The 18,654-nt window shown below is 38.6% G+C and overlaps 1 protein-coding gene across 2 annotated transcripts in view; it reads right to left on the reverse strand.

The window, feature by feature from the left end:
• Positions 1 to 18,654, reverse strand: part of MYO1E (myosin IE) — a 171,929-nt gene that overhangs the window by 131,806 nt on the left and 21,469 nt on the right. Inside the window, exon 1 of one of the 2 annotated variants that reach the window (XM_036217668.1) lies at positions 4,664 to 5,690. The exons of the other annotated variant lie outside the window; for it this stretch is intronic. Coding sequence (XP_036073561.1) covers positions 4,664 to 4,720 — 57 coding nt within the window. The 5' untranslated portion in view covers positions 4,721 to 5,690. Of the gene's footprint in view, positions 1 to 4,663; positions 5,691 to 18,654 lie in introns of those variants that run through there. 2 annotated transcript variants of the gene reach the window in all.

Below are 18,654 nucleotides of genomic sequence, written 5' to 3' on the forward strand. Positions count from 1 at the left end.
CAGAGATGAACAAGACAGGTACTTTGCCTGGCCTCACAGAGCTTATAGTCCAATGAGGCAATAAGAAAGGTCAATGACCAATTCCAACAGTTCGATAAAAGTCATGTAGGGTAAACATGGCCCTATCTTTCTCCTCCCCAAAGAAAGCTGGAATGAGAGGGTAAGAGATTTTAATCTGACGTGAGTCATGGAAGCAGTCATTCTTGGGGGCAAACTCTAAACTCACAATCACCAAGATAAATCAACAGAGGCCATAATTTGGGAAGAGACCAGCAATAGATACCTCTATAAAGAAGGCTAATGGCACACACAGATGACAGCTGATAAGTTCTGTACCCCTAAATACAGCACGCCTACCTACAAATGACAACACCATCTGTTTGCAGAGGGTTTCAGTACCTGCCCCCCACTGGTTGGGAAACCTGGGTATGGGTGGGCAAGTTCCTATTCACCGAAGCAGTGAAACTTATACAAGAAGGGGAGATAAAAGTGAGGGACAGATTTAGAACAAATTGTCTGGCTCAATGGGAGCCTAGAAGTACTAAAGAAAAGTAATGAGAGAAGTGCCAGGAAAGAGAGTTGGTGTGACATCAGGGAGGACGTGAGAGAATTACAGTCAGGAACTTTCTCAAGCCCTATACATGGGCTAATTCAATCTTTATGATAATGCTTATGAGGTGGGTACTGTTATTAACACTGCCATTCTAGAAATGAGGAAGAGAGGTTATATAACTGTCCAAGGCTGTTAGTTAGTCATGGAGCCAGGATTCAAGCACACTCAGCTTGGTTCTAGAACCTTTGCTCCATAGAACACGTGTGCCAAAGACGTTAGACATGCCTTTGCAGGAAATGGAGAGTCACAGAGGATTTTTAAGCAAGGTGTTATGTAATTAGAACAGTGATTTCAGGAATTCACATAAACGTAGAATGAACTGGACATGAAGAGGGATGGTAACTAGCATCTGTGCCTCAGGCGTGCCTGGACGTCCACAGACATTATCTTATAATCTTGCTTCATTATCCAACGGTCACTTTGAAAAATGCAGATTATCATTTTGCCAGTACTGGAATTAAGTCTCAAAATGGTTCAGTAACTTGACCACTCACTCCTGCATGTGTTGAAATCAGAATTTGAATCCAGGTGAGGCTACCAGTAAAGTGCCTGCTTTTCCCATCATTCCGCCCTGGAAATGCTGGAGGCAAGAAAACCAGGTATAGATTTTTATAATTGTCAAAACGAGTAGTCTTGAGAATTAGAGGAAGGGGTGGGTGGAAGACTTGATAACGGCTTGGACACTGAAATCGAGGAACAGGTTGAAGGAAATAAAGAAATGATACCAGGATTTAAATTATGAGACTGAAACACTTATTATGCCATTCATAGAAAGTAGGAAGTTAGAAAGGATTAACATGTTTTTGTTACTTCAGTTTGGAAGGTAGGAAGTAGACAAAGCTTACGAGAATGGTGACTAAGAATATTAACATTTATTAAGCACTTACTATTCGCTGGGCATTGTACCAAGGGCATTACATGTGCGAACTAATTTAATTCTCACAAAACTCCATGAGATAAACTAATTTACTTCTCACAAAACGCTCTATTTTTCCTATTTTAAAGATGAAGAAAATGAGTAAATTACCCAAGATCACACAAGGAGTAAACTACAGAGTTGAACTTGAACCCAGGTCCGTTCAACTTCATGTCTTATAGGAACCATATGTTTCCTACAAGCCTCAGAGGAGACAGGAGATATCAATCATAATGGGTTGGAAAGACTGGCAGGGCTGGATAATTCTAGAGAAGCAAAACCGGTACGAATTGATAAATGTCATAAAAAATAAATTTTAGCTCAAACATGAAGTTTCAGTGGTAACCTATATTTATTCTAATTTCAAAAGAAAATAAACGCATTATATAATTTTTTTTTTTTTACAAAAAGAAAAATAAAAGGAACACAATCACCTTGACCTTTCTAATAAGTTTAGCTGCTCCCTTCTGAGACAATGAGTTCTTAATCACTGGAAATATTCAAGAACACTGGCAGAAACTGTCAGAAGGATTTCAGGGCAAGGCAGAGCTGCAACATAAGAACCTGGGCATTTTTCCTGCCTTTTTTCCTTCTCTGGTCACTTCTCCATGTTACTCTTCTTAGTTAATAATGTTCCTGGACTCAATTGAGAAAAAGTGTCCTTCGTGTCACCTTTATAATTTAAGAAACTGTCAAATGAAGTTGTATCTATACCTACAAATTGCTTTGACAATATTGACCTTAAAAGCTATTTATTTGTTTTTAAAAAGTGAAATTAAAAGGAAAAAGGAAACCCACAGCCTTTATTTGATATAAAAGCCCAAATCCTTTGAGGTTAAACAATCCAGACAATTCGAGAAAATAGTCGAGTGTTTTTCAAGTTCAAAATGCTTACCTACTAGAGATAAGGAAGCTGAGAGCAAGGGATGGGCTAAAAGGAACTGGTCCCGCTTACCTGGCTATTTTAGAAACATAAGTAGCTCTGACAGAAGGAAAGTGAAATCTAATCAAGTCCTGACCCAGATTGTATCAATTCTCAGAAGCACATTGGGAGGGGAAAAAAGCATATTGTTTTGTTTTTGCATTTTAACATATCTGAAATCTGATTGATGACATGTCTTAATTTAGTTAACAGCATGTTTCTTAAAGGTACATTAGAAAAATGGTGCTTCTTAAAAAATCAATGGCAACGGAAAATGAAAATCAGTTTGGTGAAAAATAACCATCAGTTTCTCAAAAAAATAAACAAATAAACCAATGGAGTCTTAGGTTTGAAGAAATATAGTAATTTCTGAACATGACACATAAAAAAAATTTTGACACAAGAAATAAAATTCAAACTTAAGAATTAAGGTCAATATGGAGAATGGTTGTGTGTGTTTGATGACTGCATCAATGTTGGTGTGTGAGCTGCAGGGCCCCACCTTGCTGAAAGGGGGAGAACGTTATGGTTGAGAGAGCAGTAGGTTTGGGATCTGGCTGACCTGTAAGAGTATCTGGGGAACTATCACCTCCTGTTATCGTTAAAGCTTTTGGGGCTCTGGTTTTCTGAGTTTGGAGCAACAAACACCCTCCTTCCATGTACCCACAGTGACTCCTCCAGCCCCCCTGGCTGCCTGGAGAGAGAGAGGAAGCTTTCTTCCAAAAGCAGAATGAAAACAGTCCTAGAGAAATCTGAAGTTCAGAACCTACGGGGTCAAGGGAGGGAATCTCCACTTGCCCCAGGTGTATATTTGAATAAAGTGGACTAGAGCACAGGACTCACTTTGGCCACAAATCATAAATAGGAAAAGACTGCTTAGCTGGGAGAAGGTAGGGCAACTAAATGTTCTGGTGTCAAAGAACATGGCATAAAGTCAGACAAATATACATATATCTATATCTATCTATATCTATCTTTTTATTTATCTATCTATGGATAACAAGGCTGAGTATATGACATTTGAACTGTTAGCAAACCCAGACGTTGCTACACAGTGTCCTTCATGTGTAAACACACAACACTGCAAGTGTTAAATCCCATATTATACAAGAGAATAATTTGTTTTTTAATTTAAAAAATATATTAAAAAATCAGGCCACCTTGAGAATTCGACAGGTTTAGGGGAGCAATCGGGGATACTAGAGAATCTGGGTTGGTTCAAGGTGAGTGAAGGTGGGAAAGAAGCATCTCACACGCTGACAGAGCTATGCAAGTTCAAGGTGAATGTTCTTCTCCCAGTATCCAGGTACAAGACAGCTGTGCCCTGCCTGTGTTTACCCCAACCTAAGCACCTCACACGCAAAACGGCACAGAGTAGAGCTTCAGAATCATTGGTTGAATGAATGCCCAAGTGTTACATCTACTTCTTCCAGACTGCTAAATGTGTAAAAATAGAGACTTATGTTCTAAAGATGTTAAAAGCTTCCTAAGAGCTTCTATCAGGGGGTAATAATAAAGGCATTGAGAAGAATCCAGATGATCTCAATTGCAAGTTACAAATTTTAAAAAATGGTTGGACTGGCTTTTATGTTTAGCATTCTAAGGATTTTTGGAAACAAATGACTGGTCTGGAGAACTCTCTCTCCCTTCCACAGGTTTCACAATCTAAACTAATCCAATTTTTCTTTCCTATTAAGTGGTGGGGGTGGGGGAACCCTCCAAATTACATAACCAGGGATTTTGTGGAAATGATCACAGCTTGACTGAAGGCCTTAAATTCCTGTAGTGAATCCCAGTCAGCAGGACGTGAGATCAGCTGACCAGAACATACACCATAATAAACTGTTGACTGACATCATTTACATATTCCAACTCGGAAATTTCTGGAGTTTGAAAGTTTAATCTGATAATATATCCTTTAAAAAAAATGAGCATTAAAATGTACATGTACAATCACTTTAACTTTTTTCCATGAAGGCATACTGATAGTTATTTTTAAAAACTAATCTAACATTTCCTCCCCCTCTTTTTTTTTTTAAAAAACTAATTCAATTAGTTAAAAATAAACCAGCATTTCCTTCTTAAACTGACCTAGGCTGAGCAAAAGCTGCTGAGTGTACAAGCAGGTATCTATTTTTATGGCATCTGCAGTGAACCCATATTAGCTTAGGCAAGTCTCTGAACTCTCAATAACTGGCCTTCATTTTCTCACCTGACAGATGGGAGACAGGCATTGATCTCCACGACTCTTTCCAGCTTTGACCTCCATGACCTATGACCAGGGCTGTCCAGTGAATCAGAATGTGGAGGCATTAAGAATCTTCTCACAGCACAAGAAGCAACTCAAACTTTCGACGTAAATGGGAAAAGGAAAATCATCACACATCCTTTATGGTCTTTGCAAACTCAAAAGTCCGGTTCCTCTTCTATTGGGTACTTTTTTATTATTATTATCAGGTGCTTACATGGTGGGGGAAAAAACCCAGACAGCTATATTTTTCTCTTAAGACTCAAAAAATTTTCACTTCCTCCGGAAAATTGCACAGTAGAATTAGTTGGGTGGTCAGCCTGAACCACCTTCCAATTTAAAATTACAAAATGTTTTTCCATGGCACATTGACTGATGATACCTGTTTATTTTTAAATAACCCTTTGGGCCTAAATCACTCCTACACAATGGCTTCACATTTTTATGATTCTATCATTCTATTTTTGTCCACGGAACTTTCTTTTGTGTTAAAATATGTAATGCTACTTGTATATTTTATAGCTATGCTTTAATTAAAGATGACATAATTGCCACGTGAATTCCTCCCCTCCACAATATAGTAGAATTGACATTGGAAAATGACTCAAAAGCATCCAGTTCAGAGTCCACCTCTTACTCTCAATAGCTAAGTAATCAAGATCCTGCCCATCTCCCATGTATGTAAAAAGGTTTTGTAAAACTGCAAGTCAGGGAACTCCTCTGAAGAGAGTAGAAAGATCCTAAGGCCCAGGATTCAGGCAATCAGCTACATGCACCTCCAGGAATTAGAACCTGGGCGGGGTCTCAGTAAAAGAAGGACCATGTCAATGATATGTTCTCCTTCCTACTCTCTTCTTTCACTGAACACACAGCTTTATTCAGGAGTCTCCAATCTGGGCCTCTCCCTTGTTGGAGTACAAGACTTTGCCTCTCCACTGTCTCCACTGTCAGGCTCCAACTGCTTGTCTTTCAGCCTTTTTGTATTTTCAGGAAATGTAGTCCTAAATACTACTCCATAAGCTGGCACATAGTAAGCATTATATAAACATTTGCATTTGTTTACTTTAAAAACAGCACCACTATGTGGAGAATGCAGGAGGGCAAGTGCGGAGGCAGAAATCAAATACAAATACCCCACACCATTCTAGGTGAGAAACTGGTGGTCACTGAATTAGGGTGGCAGCTATGGAGTAACATAAAGCCATCAGATTTGATATATCTTCACAAGTAGAAATGCAAGACTAGGAGGGGGTGGGGAAGGGTGGGAGAGGGAGACTAGGATAGGGAGGGAAAGAGTGAAGTCAAGGAAAGGCTAGGTTGGGCTGCCATTTCCAGACACATTCTGGGCAAGGCTGAGACACCCTGTCGGTGGGCAAAGGGACACCCTCTTCCCTCCTCCCTCCCCGGCACTATGGGAGCTGTCATGAGAGCGGAGGTGTTGGGCTCAAGAGCAGGGGCAGGAGTGCGGAGGCTTGCCTCTTGCTGAAAAGAGGCAGAGGAGAAAGCAAAACCTCACAGATCTTCCTACCTGTCGAGGCGATGGAGCTGGGTGGTGGCACTGAGGTGATGGTGGGGTTGGTACTGGCAGGAGCAGCTGTGGTGGTAACAATTCCTGATTCCACTACACTACATCCAGTGTGCACAGAAGACAGAGATAATCAGCAGAGAGCACAAGAGAAAGTTTACCCTTAGGTATTACCTAAGCAGTGAAAAGCCTTGTGGAATTTGGCCTTTGCTCAAAGATGGGATGAGAGCAGAGCAGTGCATGTTCTTGCACTGGGCAAGTGGCTTCTCCTTGGATCTGTGTTACCTCCCAGAACCTGGGCAGGGTTCCAGTGGAAGAGACTCTACAAGAGGAAAGAGAATTTGAGCTATTCTCAGACTCGAACCATCAAGGCTTTGTAAGCTTTGAAGAGGAACCAACCTTCATTGGCTTAGCTACTGACCAGACATTGAACCAAAGAGAGGTGTTGGGAATGGGGCGGGTAGGGAAGAGTCAGAAAGTGAATTTTAACAACCTCTATGAACCCCCAGACGTGCTATTTGTTGTACCTCTCTAATTCATCTGACATGAAGTAGTATTATATTGGTAGTATTTTACAAAGACAAATCATGGAAGCTTAAAGGACATATACAATTTCAGAGAAAAGCCTGATCAAAACACAGAAGTTTGATCAATGTGGAGAGGAAATCCAGCTGCTAATGACAAACCTCAACATGGCTGTTCGCTGGGGAGAGGACTTCACCAGACCTCCACATCCTGTGCGATCTGCTGTGGGCTCCAGTGTGGAGCACGCAGCACCTACAGGGCTAAGCAGTTAGGGAGTGAAAATCCAAGACATGGGGAAAGAAGTAAGTACCAGGGTTGTTTATAGCCATAAATTCTTGAGGAAACTAAGGCAGAGACATAGTATCCCCTTAAACTCTGTGAAAGGACACTACTATCCCAATTTACAGAGAAACTAGCTCAAAGAAAGTAAGCAACTTTGCACATGGGCTCATCAGGGCAGGTCAGGATTTGAACCCAGCATTGTGTGGACACCACGGCCGCTTCATAAAGATTACTGTTGTCAGCAGAAGGTAAGGAGAGGGACTCCAAATGGCACTTGAGCTAAGGTTGACAAAATAAGTATGACAATGATATTAATAATGACTTACTGAGTGCTTAGTATTGATTTCTTTAACAAATATTTTTTGAGCTCCTTTTGTGAGCCAAGCACTGCTACAGGCACTGGAAACACAGCTTCCCCATGGAGTGTACAGTCTCAAGGAGGAAACTTCACGCCAGGTCCCATGAGCTATTCATCTTCAAGCAACACTATGATGTACATCCTGTTATAAACTCCACTCGGTGAAGGGATCAGAGAGGTTAAGTGGCTTCACTAATGTGCCATAACTAGAAAGTGATGTGGAGCCAGGGCCAGAACTCTCTGGAGTCTTATGACCAGTCAAGTTCATTGGACGTCACAATAGTGACCGTAAATGTGCATCGTTAGAGGAAAATGGACCGAATACTCAGAATATAAACATTTGGGGTCGTTCCGAACTGAGATTTTGACATCTCTTCAAAAGAACTGTGAGAACACTGTAAAGGACATTCTAGGGCCTCTGCAAATCAAAGGGGGGAGAAGCCCACCCAAACTTTCCCACAGCTCTGTGTCCCTTCCAAGTTCATGGCATCATATGACTGCATGTGGAAACTGCCAGCTGTCAACCACTGGGCAGGCCTACTTCCTGTATAACCATGGCTTTTTGATTCTCTCTTAAGGTCTTTAAAAGAGCAAACCACAGCCGTTCCCACTTCCCAGAACCCTCTGCTGAGCACGGCGTGAGATCAAATCCCCCACAGATGGGAGGACTGGTATTTCAAACATGAAACACTGGAACGCAGATTAATAATTTACCAATGACTCTAAACAAATATTGCTCATAAGGGGGAAAAAAAATCCCTTACTTTTAAATGGGAAGTCAGTCAGATTACCTCAGTACTTTAAAAAACAAACTGCAAAATAACCTTCTTAGAATTCAATATTTATTAATGCTGATGGTTCGTTTTTTAAGAATTAATCATTCCCAGCTTCAACATTCTGCTTTAGCATAAAGTTCACTTTATTCTGCATGTGGATTCCTACACTTTCTGCCCAAATAAATTAATACGTATTCCAGAGTCTGGGGCCACGATCAATGAAAAACCACAGTAAATTCCTAAGCAGTAATAGATATTCCACATGGCTCGAAATGGTTGAAAAAGAATTTTTTAAGGTTAAGAATCAAAGTACTGTAATTGAAGATCTTAAATATCAAGAAGCAATGGCTTCTCAAGGTACCTGATATTGACTTCAAGGATCATTTAAGGTAAACTTTCCTCTCCTATTCCTTCCTTGCTCTCCCTCTTATATAGTTTCCAGCTCTAAGAGTGGTATATTTTAAAGTAGGTCAGTGGCATTAATTTCAAATGACAGTGCAATGTGAAAAATGGCAGACTAAGTGTGTAGAAAAGTAAATACTTGAGAAAGTGTTTGAGAAAAAGTAAATACTTGGGAAAAGTAAATATTCTCAAAGTCTGTTGCCAGGCCTTAAGCCAATTCACAGGCACACAGTAGAGAGAAGAACTGAAAATTGTGATAACACAGTCTTTTGTAGGTATAGTTCTAAGCAAACTTTTAAAAATCTATCTTGGATTCAACTTTAGGATATTTACAAATTAACACCCTAAATTGATTAAATGTATTCCATTTAATATTATAAGTGCATCTGTCCTGTCTTTATGGAAATGATAGAGTACAAGGGCCAACCAAATTTGGCCTACTGCTTATTTTTGTAAATAAAGTTGTATTGGAACACTGCCACACTTGTTCTTTATGTATTTTCTACGGGTGATTTCACATTACATTGGCAGAGTCAAGGAGTTTCAAAGAGGTCGTATGTTCCTCTAAAATATTTACAAGCTGGCCCTTTAGAGAAGTTTGCTGACCTGATGAGAAGGACGAACTGATGAAAATCCCCAAAGCTGTAAGAGCAGCCTTGCACCATCTCCGGTTCTACTCACTATGTAGTGGACACCCTATGGGGAGACCAAAATATCTGGAATAGTGGCAGTCCTTTTAAATCACGACCACCTTTCTTTTCAAACACGAATGTACAATTAAAAGAAGTACATCCTTGAACTAAGGGAGGAACACTGTATGGAATTAGAGGTCAGCAGAGGGTTAGAACAGTTACTGGAACCCAGTAAGTGCCCCATGTTTTAGGATGAGATGGAGGGACAGACTTCCTCTTCTATAGATTGCAATCAATTTAATTGTCAATGTCAGTGCCAAATTGTTTACTAACAGGAAATTATACACACACACACATCACTTTCCCAGCCCCAAAAGAGCTAGAAAGAAATTTGAGTCCCAAATTATCAATACCTCATGTCTTACACAATTTGAAATTTACTTCCATTAACAATCAGTAGTACATCTCTAAAAATTATAAATAATCCTATTAGAGCTATACTTGTTGGTCATTTTCACCTTGATGAGAGTTATTTTAATATGACTACTTTTCTTTTCACCTGCAGCTAGTTCTGGCTTTATAATTCTGTAATTCCACAGTTTCACTACTTGTAGAGCTCTATTTTATTACTGAAAGACAGGGTAATGTTCAAAAGAAAAGAAATAGGCCAATTTTAAAGTAAGGATAAAGTAAGGCTAATTCAAATAGAATGAAGCCCAAGAGCTCTCTTTTTTAGCCTAGAATCCAGGCCCTAGACAAAAATTGAATATGAGTACAAATTATTTTAAAAGCAAAATGTACCCTACAATTTTGCAGTATTTTACTTTTAACTCCTTTCCCATTTTGAGCCCTCAAACAACCTTGTGACTGGAGGTAGCCATTATTTCCATTTGCCTATGAGGAAATGGGTTTTCAGAGAGGTTAAATCACCTGTTCAAAGTCACGGGTAAAGAATTCAAAGTTTCTCATTGCTTTTTGCAAGACAAATTGCATGATAGGATTATGATATCCAAGAATGCAGCCAATTTAATGGAAATGAATTCTGGGTTTTGTTTTTTTTTTTAACAGCTCTTAAAAACACATTTAACTTCTCAAAAAGAAAAGTAAAACCAGTATTTCCAAATTACGACTCACAGACTGAAATGAGTAAACACACTGATCTAGGACGTCCAATATTTGTTTGTCACTGGGAAGATGACATTCATCCTTATTAAAACATAGATTAATCTGGACATCAGCAGTGGTCTAGTTACAGGTATTTCTAGTTAGTAGTCCCTGTCCTATAAATCCACAGCAGAATTGTCATTGACCTGTCTAATGCAAAAGTCACATAAACTAAATTTCCTCATCAATTATAAGTCATATCTTTATGTTACTACTGAACAGAAAAGGTTTCGGGAACTGCCTTTGTTGGCTTTCTATTGGATATGGCCAATTACATTGTCAAGACAGGCTCCATATTGTTTTTCAATCAAGTGTTTCCCATTGTGGAGACAAACTAGCAATCTCTCCCCCCTCAAATGTACCCCCTTAAAAAGGAACTCAGCTGAGTAGAGATATAAGTCCTAAATTCTTTCCTTTCCATGAAGCCTTGGTGTTCTTATCTGGATTGGCCATACATAGTCATCCCAGTAGGTGGTTGTTGCTTAGTAAACACAATCTAAGTACAATCTACTAAGAAATGTCATATTACTTTTAAATTCTGAAATCATGCATTCCAATTCCACATCTTACTTTTCAAGGTCCTGCTTTAACTATTCAGTTTCATCACTATCTACTTCCGAATACAGTCTGTCCACTTACCAACCTTCTACTCACATCGCGAGACTTCCTACTGCCATTCATTCCCCAACCACACACAATGGACCTGCTTCCCATTGGTGGTCTGTCCTTATTCCTCTGAACGAACTGATTCTCCACTTCCTTCTAGAGCTACTCTCTCGTATTGATTCTAGCCTGTAGTTTTTTCCTCCTTGTTTCTTTACTTGCATAATGTTTATAGTTGAAAGCTGAACCTCAAAAGTGAGTTCAATAAATAGTTTTGCACTTCCACCATGTATCTAAGCAAACATTTGGGAACTAACATATCCTCATAGGAAAGAGCTCATTTTTCTTTCTCTGAAACCCCTTGGAAATATGCCCGGATAAGGGGAAAGAGTATGAAATCTACAGTAGAGACTTCCTGACTGAGTAGGCCAATTACATTAATCAGTTAACTGTGTAGTGGGGGATATAAAAGAAATATAAAGAATCTCTTGTCCTCGAAATTTTTGTGAGCTTACAGGCAGTTAATTCTTAGTTACTTGTTTGGAATTATCCTCCAGTAATTCCAAAATGTTACCTTATTTACATAACTTCACTCGTTTAGCCCTGGATGAACATATAAGTAGGCAAAACCTTTCTGGAAACCAATTACGGAGTTCCTCTCTAAGTGTCTATGCGTATATCCTATGAATCAGCAATCCTGTTTCACAGGCATACCAGCAGGAGTGTTTAACACAAATGGAAAGAATTTAACTGGCTACCAATATTGGGTATGTCAGAGTAGCAGCATCAAGAGGACAGAGTGTTGATTGATGGTGACACTCGAGATACAACAGGAGAGGTGTGGTGCTAGGATGGGGAAAGGACACCTTCGTTCCATCCATCACATCATAAACAACCACCATGTGAAGGCTGGAGTCTGGTGTGATTTTCCCTGTGTTCTTGGCCTTCCAAAACTAACCACCCAAACAAACAAACAAACAAAAACCTACGTGAAATGCAACTCATTACGAGACTTGCTTATTTTTGCACCTGTTCCCAAGATCTCCTTTTCTACCTGGTTTTTCATTCACTTAATTAATTCAACAAACTGAGCTCCTACTCTATGCCAAGCACTGCACTAAGTCCTGCACTAAGAAAAAGTGGTGAACAAGACAGACTCTCTGCCTCCCTTGGGCTCACAGCCTGATGGGACTATAAGACCAAAACGGAAGTGGGGGGCCATGGGGACCTCCACGTATCCCCACTGCTAGCTTTTGTTAATTCACCTTCCTCATTCTTATGATGGATAATATAATTTCAAATTAGAAGAAATAATGTTTCAGAACCAATCAACAGAATGCTTTGCACTTCAAAAGATAACCATTTTAGACAATTTCTGAGATGAAAATGCGACCAAATGTCATCTTTTTTCAATATGGTAATAGCATTTTTTCCATTGGTGACAAAGTGACAGAAACTGCTATATCTCCAAAGCAGTGTCAGCTGGTAGCAGTAAAATTGCCACCCAGCTTCACCCAAATATTCTTCAAAGCATCTTAGGTCTCCATACCATGATTATATAGAAATCAGTTGGCAGGGTTTGGCAGCAAGGTCACACTGCCAGGTCTTCCGGTTCAGTCTGGAGCGTGTCAAAAATAGTGGGGAATCCGAGAGAAACTTGCCAACTCTTTAACACTGACTATCAGCATTATTTACTTATTAGATTGGCATAAGTTGTCTCCATCATTTCGTTCCATCCACCCATATGTGTCGTTTATGAGTGACACCTACAGAAACTTAAAAGAAAATTCCTAAGCAGACAAAAGAAGCTCATTTGCAAAAACCACATCCACCAACCCCTTATTACTGTGAATGCTACTGAGGAATGTTTAACAAACCTATTGGTATAAAGATTTGACAGTCTTTAATATCTTTTATTTTAAAAATGTAATACAATCAAAAACTATCCAAGAAAATAGTCACATCACAATGGGTCAAAACTATGAAAGAGAAAAACTAGGGCATCACACGGGACACAGCCTACTCAGGATAATCTTTACTCATTCCATGCATAGCTCATGGTTTTCTAGTTTTATTATTCAACAAAGTACAAATTTGATGATAAAATGAAAAAAAAGAACGAGATTTGGTGCAACTTGGAGGATATATGTACTAGTCTCGGTATGTACTGGAAGGTGGACTATCATCAAAGAGTTTGTTAAAATTACTTGAAACCATTTTCAGACACTTCACTGGCAAGCATGGGCTGCTGCAGTAGATGTGATCTACCAAATACCATCAAAATTCAAGATTAGAGGGATTTTGAAAGAAGCAAGTGATAATTCAGTGGCCACATCAGGAGAGCATGTTTTTTGCATCAACAGATCTGTGCTGAATATGAACAGTAAAAAATCCACTTGGTTCTGCATCAAGGGCTGCTTTTCACTGTTGTCGCATACACATACCACATGATGCTGACCATGGAAAAGGAGAAGAAACCTGTCCAGGCTCACTCCCAGATTTCTTTGAAGTCTCGCACCTGTTTTTCCTAGCTACTTGGAGGCTGGGATGGACTTGCATTTAAAATACATATACGCTTCTTGCCACGGCTAAGCAGCCTGCATATTTATTTACCAATAAACTCTGGCAGGCATAATGGGGAAAAAATACTAATAAATTCAAATGATTCCCCTTGAGAATGATGGGAAAGAACCTTTATCATTTGAAATTGTGCATGGCCCTAATTTTTGTCGAGGAATGTTACAAGTTATCATTTGGAATACATGCAGTGCTGTCTGCACACATTTCTCACGTCTTCTCAGGTAATAAGCTCTCGGTTGTGTCATGTAGGACTCTCTAGGGTCATGTTAAAAAAACCAGTCCTGCAGTGACTCCTATTTTTTACTCTTCTTCCCAACTAAACGCAAAAAATACCAAAAGCAAAAGAAAATCCTAAAGCTTTTTCCTGGATTAAAAAAATTGTTCAGTGCTTATGTTCTTTTGACTCTAGATCTCAGAATGCCATGACAAATGTCTTTTATTTTTAAAATATGTGTTTTTCATAGGACTTGAATTTTGGACACATGTTGGACCATCTGGAAAATTCTCTGGTATCGCCAGTAATTCATACAGCACACCCCTAAGAACACCCTAGTTTTAAAGCAAATCTATGCTTATATAATATTTCCTTAGAGTTATTAAATTATTTACAGTTTACAAAAAATATACTTCCAGATACTTCATTTGATTTGATCCTTATAACAATTCTAGGAGGTGATTTATTATTATAACTATTGTGAACATTTCCACTTCATGGATGTGAAAACTGAGAGAATTGCTCTAAAATTACAAGAGCCAGGACTCAGATCAGGCTGCACACTACAAATTTTCATGTAATAATTTTGAAGTATAACCAAATGGATTTTACTAAAGATGTGGAAATAAAACCCATAAAGGCGAGCAATTATGATGAAACCAACTTTGGCAAAGGAGTTTTGTTATCCATATCTACAAATGGTGAGCCTGATTATGATTTTTCTAAACACAAACATCCATCAGATATAATTTTTATAATGCAATGCACATGGTCTTATTCTGCTCTATTATTTCACATTTGGCAAAAAGAAAAAAAAGAAGAAGAAAAGCGCTTTAGCCTGCAATACAGACTTAAAAGAACATTGAAATTACCATAGTCTAAAATATTTTGCTCATAAAGTTTCTACAAGACAAGGTAAAACCTAAGGCTGGAAACATCTTCACTTAAGTAATGAGGCAAATAAATCACTTACACACATTTCCTATATTTCCCCATCCATGATGTGGCTAATGTGGTCAAATTAAGCTAATTTTTTCCTCCTACTCAACTGGGAAATGTCACCCAAGAGTGTAAATTAATCAAGCTAAATCCTTCTAAAGGAAGTAAGCTTTGTGGTATTTGCAGATTCAGCTACTAGGTGTGGCTAAAGTGGCCCCATAGCAACGACTGCATTGTGAAGCAAAACCAATGGAATTCAGTTTGGAAGAAAACAAAAATTAAAAGATGGCTTAGAAAATTGGTAGCCTCGCTTATTTTTATCCAAATTTCTATTTTCATTAATAGGATTTTTTTTTTTTTAAATAATAGTCACATAAGTTAAGTCGGGGTTGAAACTTTCTTTTTGCTTCAAGGAAAAGTTGAAATATTGTACTCAGCATGCAGTACAGTCCTCATTCCCAGATCTGTGCCAAGCAAACTTTCTTTTTCAACCTGTTGATCAGTGAGAAGACTATATTATCAATCCATGAAGGCACATCATCTGTTGAATTATGAAGTGAGAAACAGCAAATTGTTTTCTCTGTGGTTTTAGAACACCTCCCCCTAAGCTTGCTCCATAGAACAATGAGCCAACTCTGCTCCCCAAGCTGCACTCAGCTGCCACCCAGGACTATCTCTACGGGATCTCTGAGTGTTACAGCTGGTGACCAGCTAGCTTGCTGAACAGAGAAAGGCAGAAGGGGAGTCTCCACCCTCTCTAACCTGTAACCACTTCCCACTGGCAGAAGAACAGGTTCTCCAAAGGCCCTGTGGCTAAAACTTTAGGAAGGGGGGTGGGGGGGAGGAGTCCGTGCAAGAGGACTAAAGACAGGAGTGAAACTACAAAAATCTCATCAGCATTTTTAAATAGACACTTAAATAATGACAGCATCCTATAAGGAAAATGCCAATGACATTTTAAACATCTTGAATTGGCAATAATGGGTGTGAAACTCTTAACTTCCACGTTATCATTCTTTGTTAGACTAAAATCTTTTGGGGTTTTAAGGATTCCTCTCCAGTGGATCCAGTGAGTGAATGGTTTTGAATTAAATTGTAGATTGTATGTGTAAGAAGACACATCTGTTTCCCAGTGCTTGGTTCTCTAACCAAATGTTCAACTGACATAGTTCCCAAGTAGAGCCAGAGATATGAGATAACTTGGTTCTTTGAGGTGAAAAATCTTTGACAAGACGTATGCTGTACTATAGAGTTCGTATTTCCTAAGTCCACTCTCCTGACACCCAGAGTTGTCCAGCCTTCTGTTGACCACTTCCTCCAGGCCAAAACTCCTTCCAACAGACACGGAAGAGCAGTTCTAAGGACTTCATCCTTCCTTCCTGGGCAGTCCTCGTCATTTTTCTTTTTTTTCCTCTCCTGTAGTCAACCATCAGGTTTTTTTCCCCTAAATATCCTCAACTGGAGAAAGTTACAATTTGAATACATAGCAACCCAAATAAAAATATGCATAATGGAATTCAAAGTATGGAGCTTTCATTAGTTGAGTGGGAATAAATATACTCGAACTGTATCTTTCTTCAAAGGAAAAAGAGGTGATCGCCATATTCTTGAGAATGAGGAGAGCTCCAAAGGTGCAGAGGTGAGCACAAGAGCCTGGGGTGCGAGGTGGAAATACAGAGGGAGGTGGACGGGGCAAAGCTAAAAGGTAAAAAAGGAGGGTTTTCCCCTGCCTTCACACTTAACTCATCAGGGCCGCTCAGTTAGGAATTTTTAAAATCTAGCCTGACATTTAAATTTAAAAAAGTAAATCTTTCACGTAAAACGTTGTTTTGATGAAGTTCTAACTTCCCAAAATTCTGTGTTCTTGTTACATTTTCTCTGGATAGTCTACTTTCTATGGACTATTTGAGGGAGGATGAAAATTGCCGAGTTAAGAAGAGGTAAGTCCTCTATGGCATGTGTCATTTGATCAAATGACAGGATCAAATATATTTACAAATAGTCTTTGCAAACAATTGCTTTTTCTGAGGTTGTTTTCCCCGTTTGCTATTTTTTCCCTTCTAATTTACTTGGACATGTTAAAATTAAAACTATCTTTATAATGTTTGGTTTTTATTTTGGAATAAAAGCAAAAAGAATTTCAAAAAAGTCTTTTAAAAACATAATATTTAGATTCAGTAAATACCAGCAGCCATAATAGTAGTCAGTTGGTTAAGAGGCAAGGAAAATCAATGGGTACAAGGAAGGACCACGAATCCAAACCAGCAGGTCACTTTTATTTATCAACACATCTATTTTCGCACTGAAGAACTATAACCATAGCTTGCAAAATAATTTGAAGCAATTTATTTAGAAAAAAGGGAGAAATTTCTAAAATGCCTAACATTTTGTGAAGAAAACAAGGACATCAAGAAAAAAGAAGCTTGATTAATCAAGTGGACAAAAGAGCCGCTTGGCCCCCATAGAGAGGGGAGTTTCGAAGCCACACTGCATTAAACGTTTAAGCCCACTTGAAGTGCTTTCCTTAAAGCAATCAGGAAGCCATACACGGAAAGGCTGATTGATCAAAAAGTCAGTATTCGTGTTTGAAAAAAACCTAAGCGAAGCACAGAACGTTGAAAAAGAAAAGTCGAATAAAAAAGTAAAAGTAAACAGAACTAGATTTGACTCTCAGCACACACTAGTTATTTAGCCCCTTTGAGCCACAGCTTTCACTTCAGATAAACGGAGACAATACAGTCTCCTTCAGTGGGGGCCCGTGAGATTATGGGAGATAATCTACATATAGCACGCGGTGGGCACAGCACTCACTCACTTTTAATGCTCACCCCTTCCTGAGAGGGGTGCTGTTCTGACTTTGCTGAGTCAAGAAACAGCCTTCCATACACGTGTACCAAACCGTGATCTTAAATAAACGTATTCTACCACTCTGGTTCTCAGTTTCCCCACCTAAAATATGGCAGGCATGGTCTGGATATCTCTAGTCTTTTCTATCTCAAAAATTCTAAAATGAAATGGCATTTATATTAATCAGTGAAATCACTCACTTGTTTTGTGCCATCTTTGTCCAGTGTTTTAAACAAAGGTTTATTAACCTCAAAAAAAAATTAAAAATCTGAATTATTCTTCTTTGCTCTGAAACTACTTATCGGAAAAACTGTGTATCTCTTAAAAGTGTTACAGAACTTACCAGTGAAACCATCTTGACATTTACATTTGCTTGAGTATAGTACCACAGCATAGAAATATACATGAGTACAGAACCAACGATTCTAAATAAAATATTAGTTCCAGGAATTCCTAGTCGTTTTTATATTAAGAAGTCTCTAATTGTTATTTTCTCCTCCTCTTACTCCTCCCAGTAATGACAAACAGGTCATTACTGTTTCACAGACAGATTTTAACACATACATTGCTTTCCTAATGATCTTTTAGCCTTTTCTTTAAAAAGAAAATCAACATTAAAAAAAAAAAAAACCTCACATCTACTTACTTCATAGCAGCAGAATATAATGTGAAAATATGAAGATGGGAAAAATTAATTTAATTTCTTCAGTATACAGAATACTTATTCCTTGTACATGAAACTGGATTCACTAGTTGTTAGAACCTGATTGATTAAGCATTCATCTTTAACTTTGGGTTTTATCTTTCTGTCAAAAAATGGGATTGCCTAACTACTTTTTATATTCCTAGTAAGACAAAATGGTTGAGGACAGACAGAGAAATGCAAAGAGAGGGGTACCAGGAATGGGACATTATTAATTAATTATTAATAATGGGGCATTATTCTCCCAAGTCTTTACTTGGGAATGGAGGGGCATTTAGTCTGTGGCTGGTAAGAAGAGATAGCATATCCATAAATTACCAGAATCCCCAAGGCTTTCTATGTTTTATTCATGACACCTATCTGGATTAAAGAATTACTTTACAATTTCTTCTGCTTTTACAAAAG

Source organism: Rousettus aegyptiacus, unplaced genomic scaffold (assembly GCF_014176215.1).
Source record: "Rousettus aegyptiacus isolate mRouAeg1 unplaced genomic scaffold, mRouAeg1.p scaffold_m13_p_3, whole genome shotgun sequence".
NCBI lineage: Eukaryota > Metazoa > Chordata > Mammalia > Chiroptera > Pteropodidae > Rousettus > Rousettus aegyptiacus.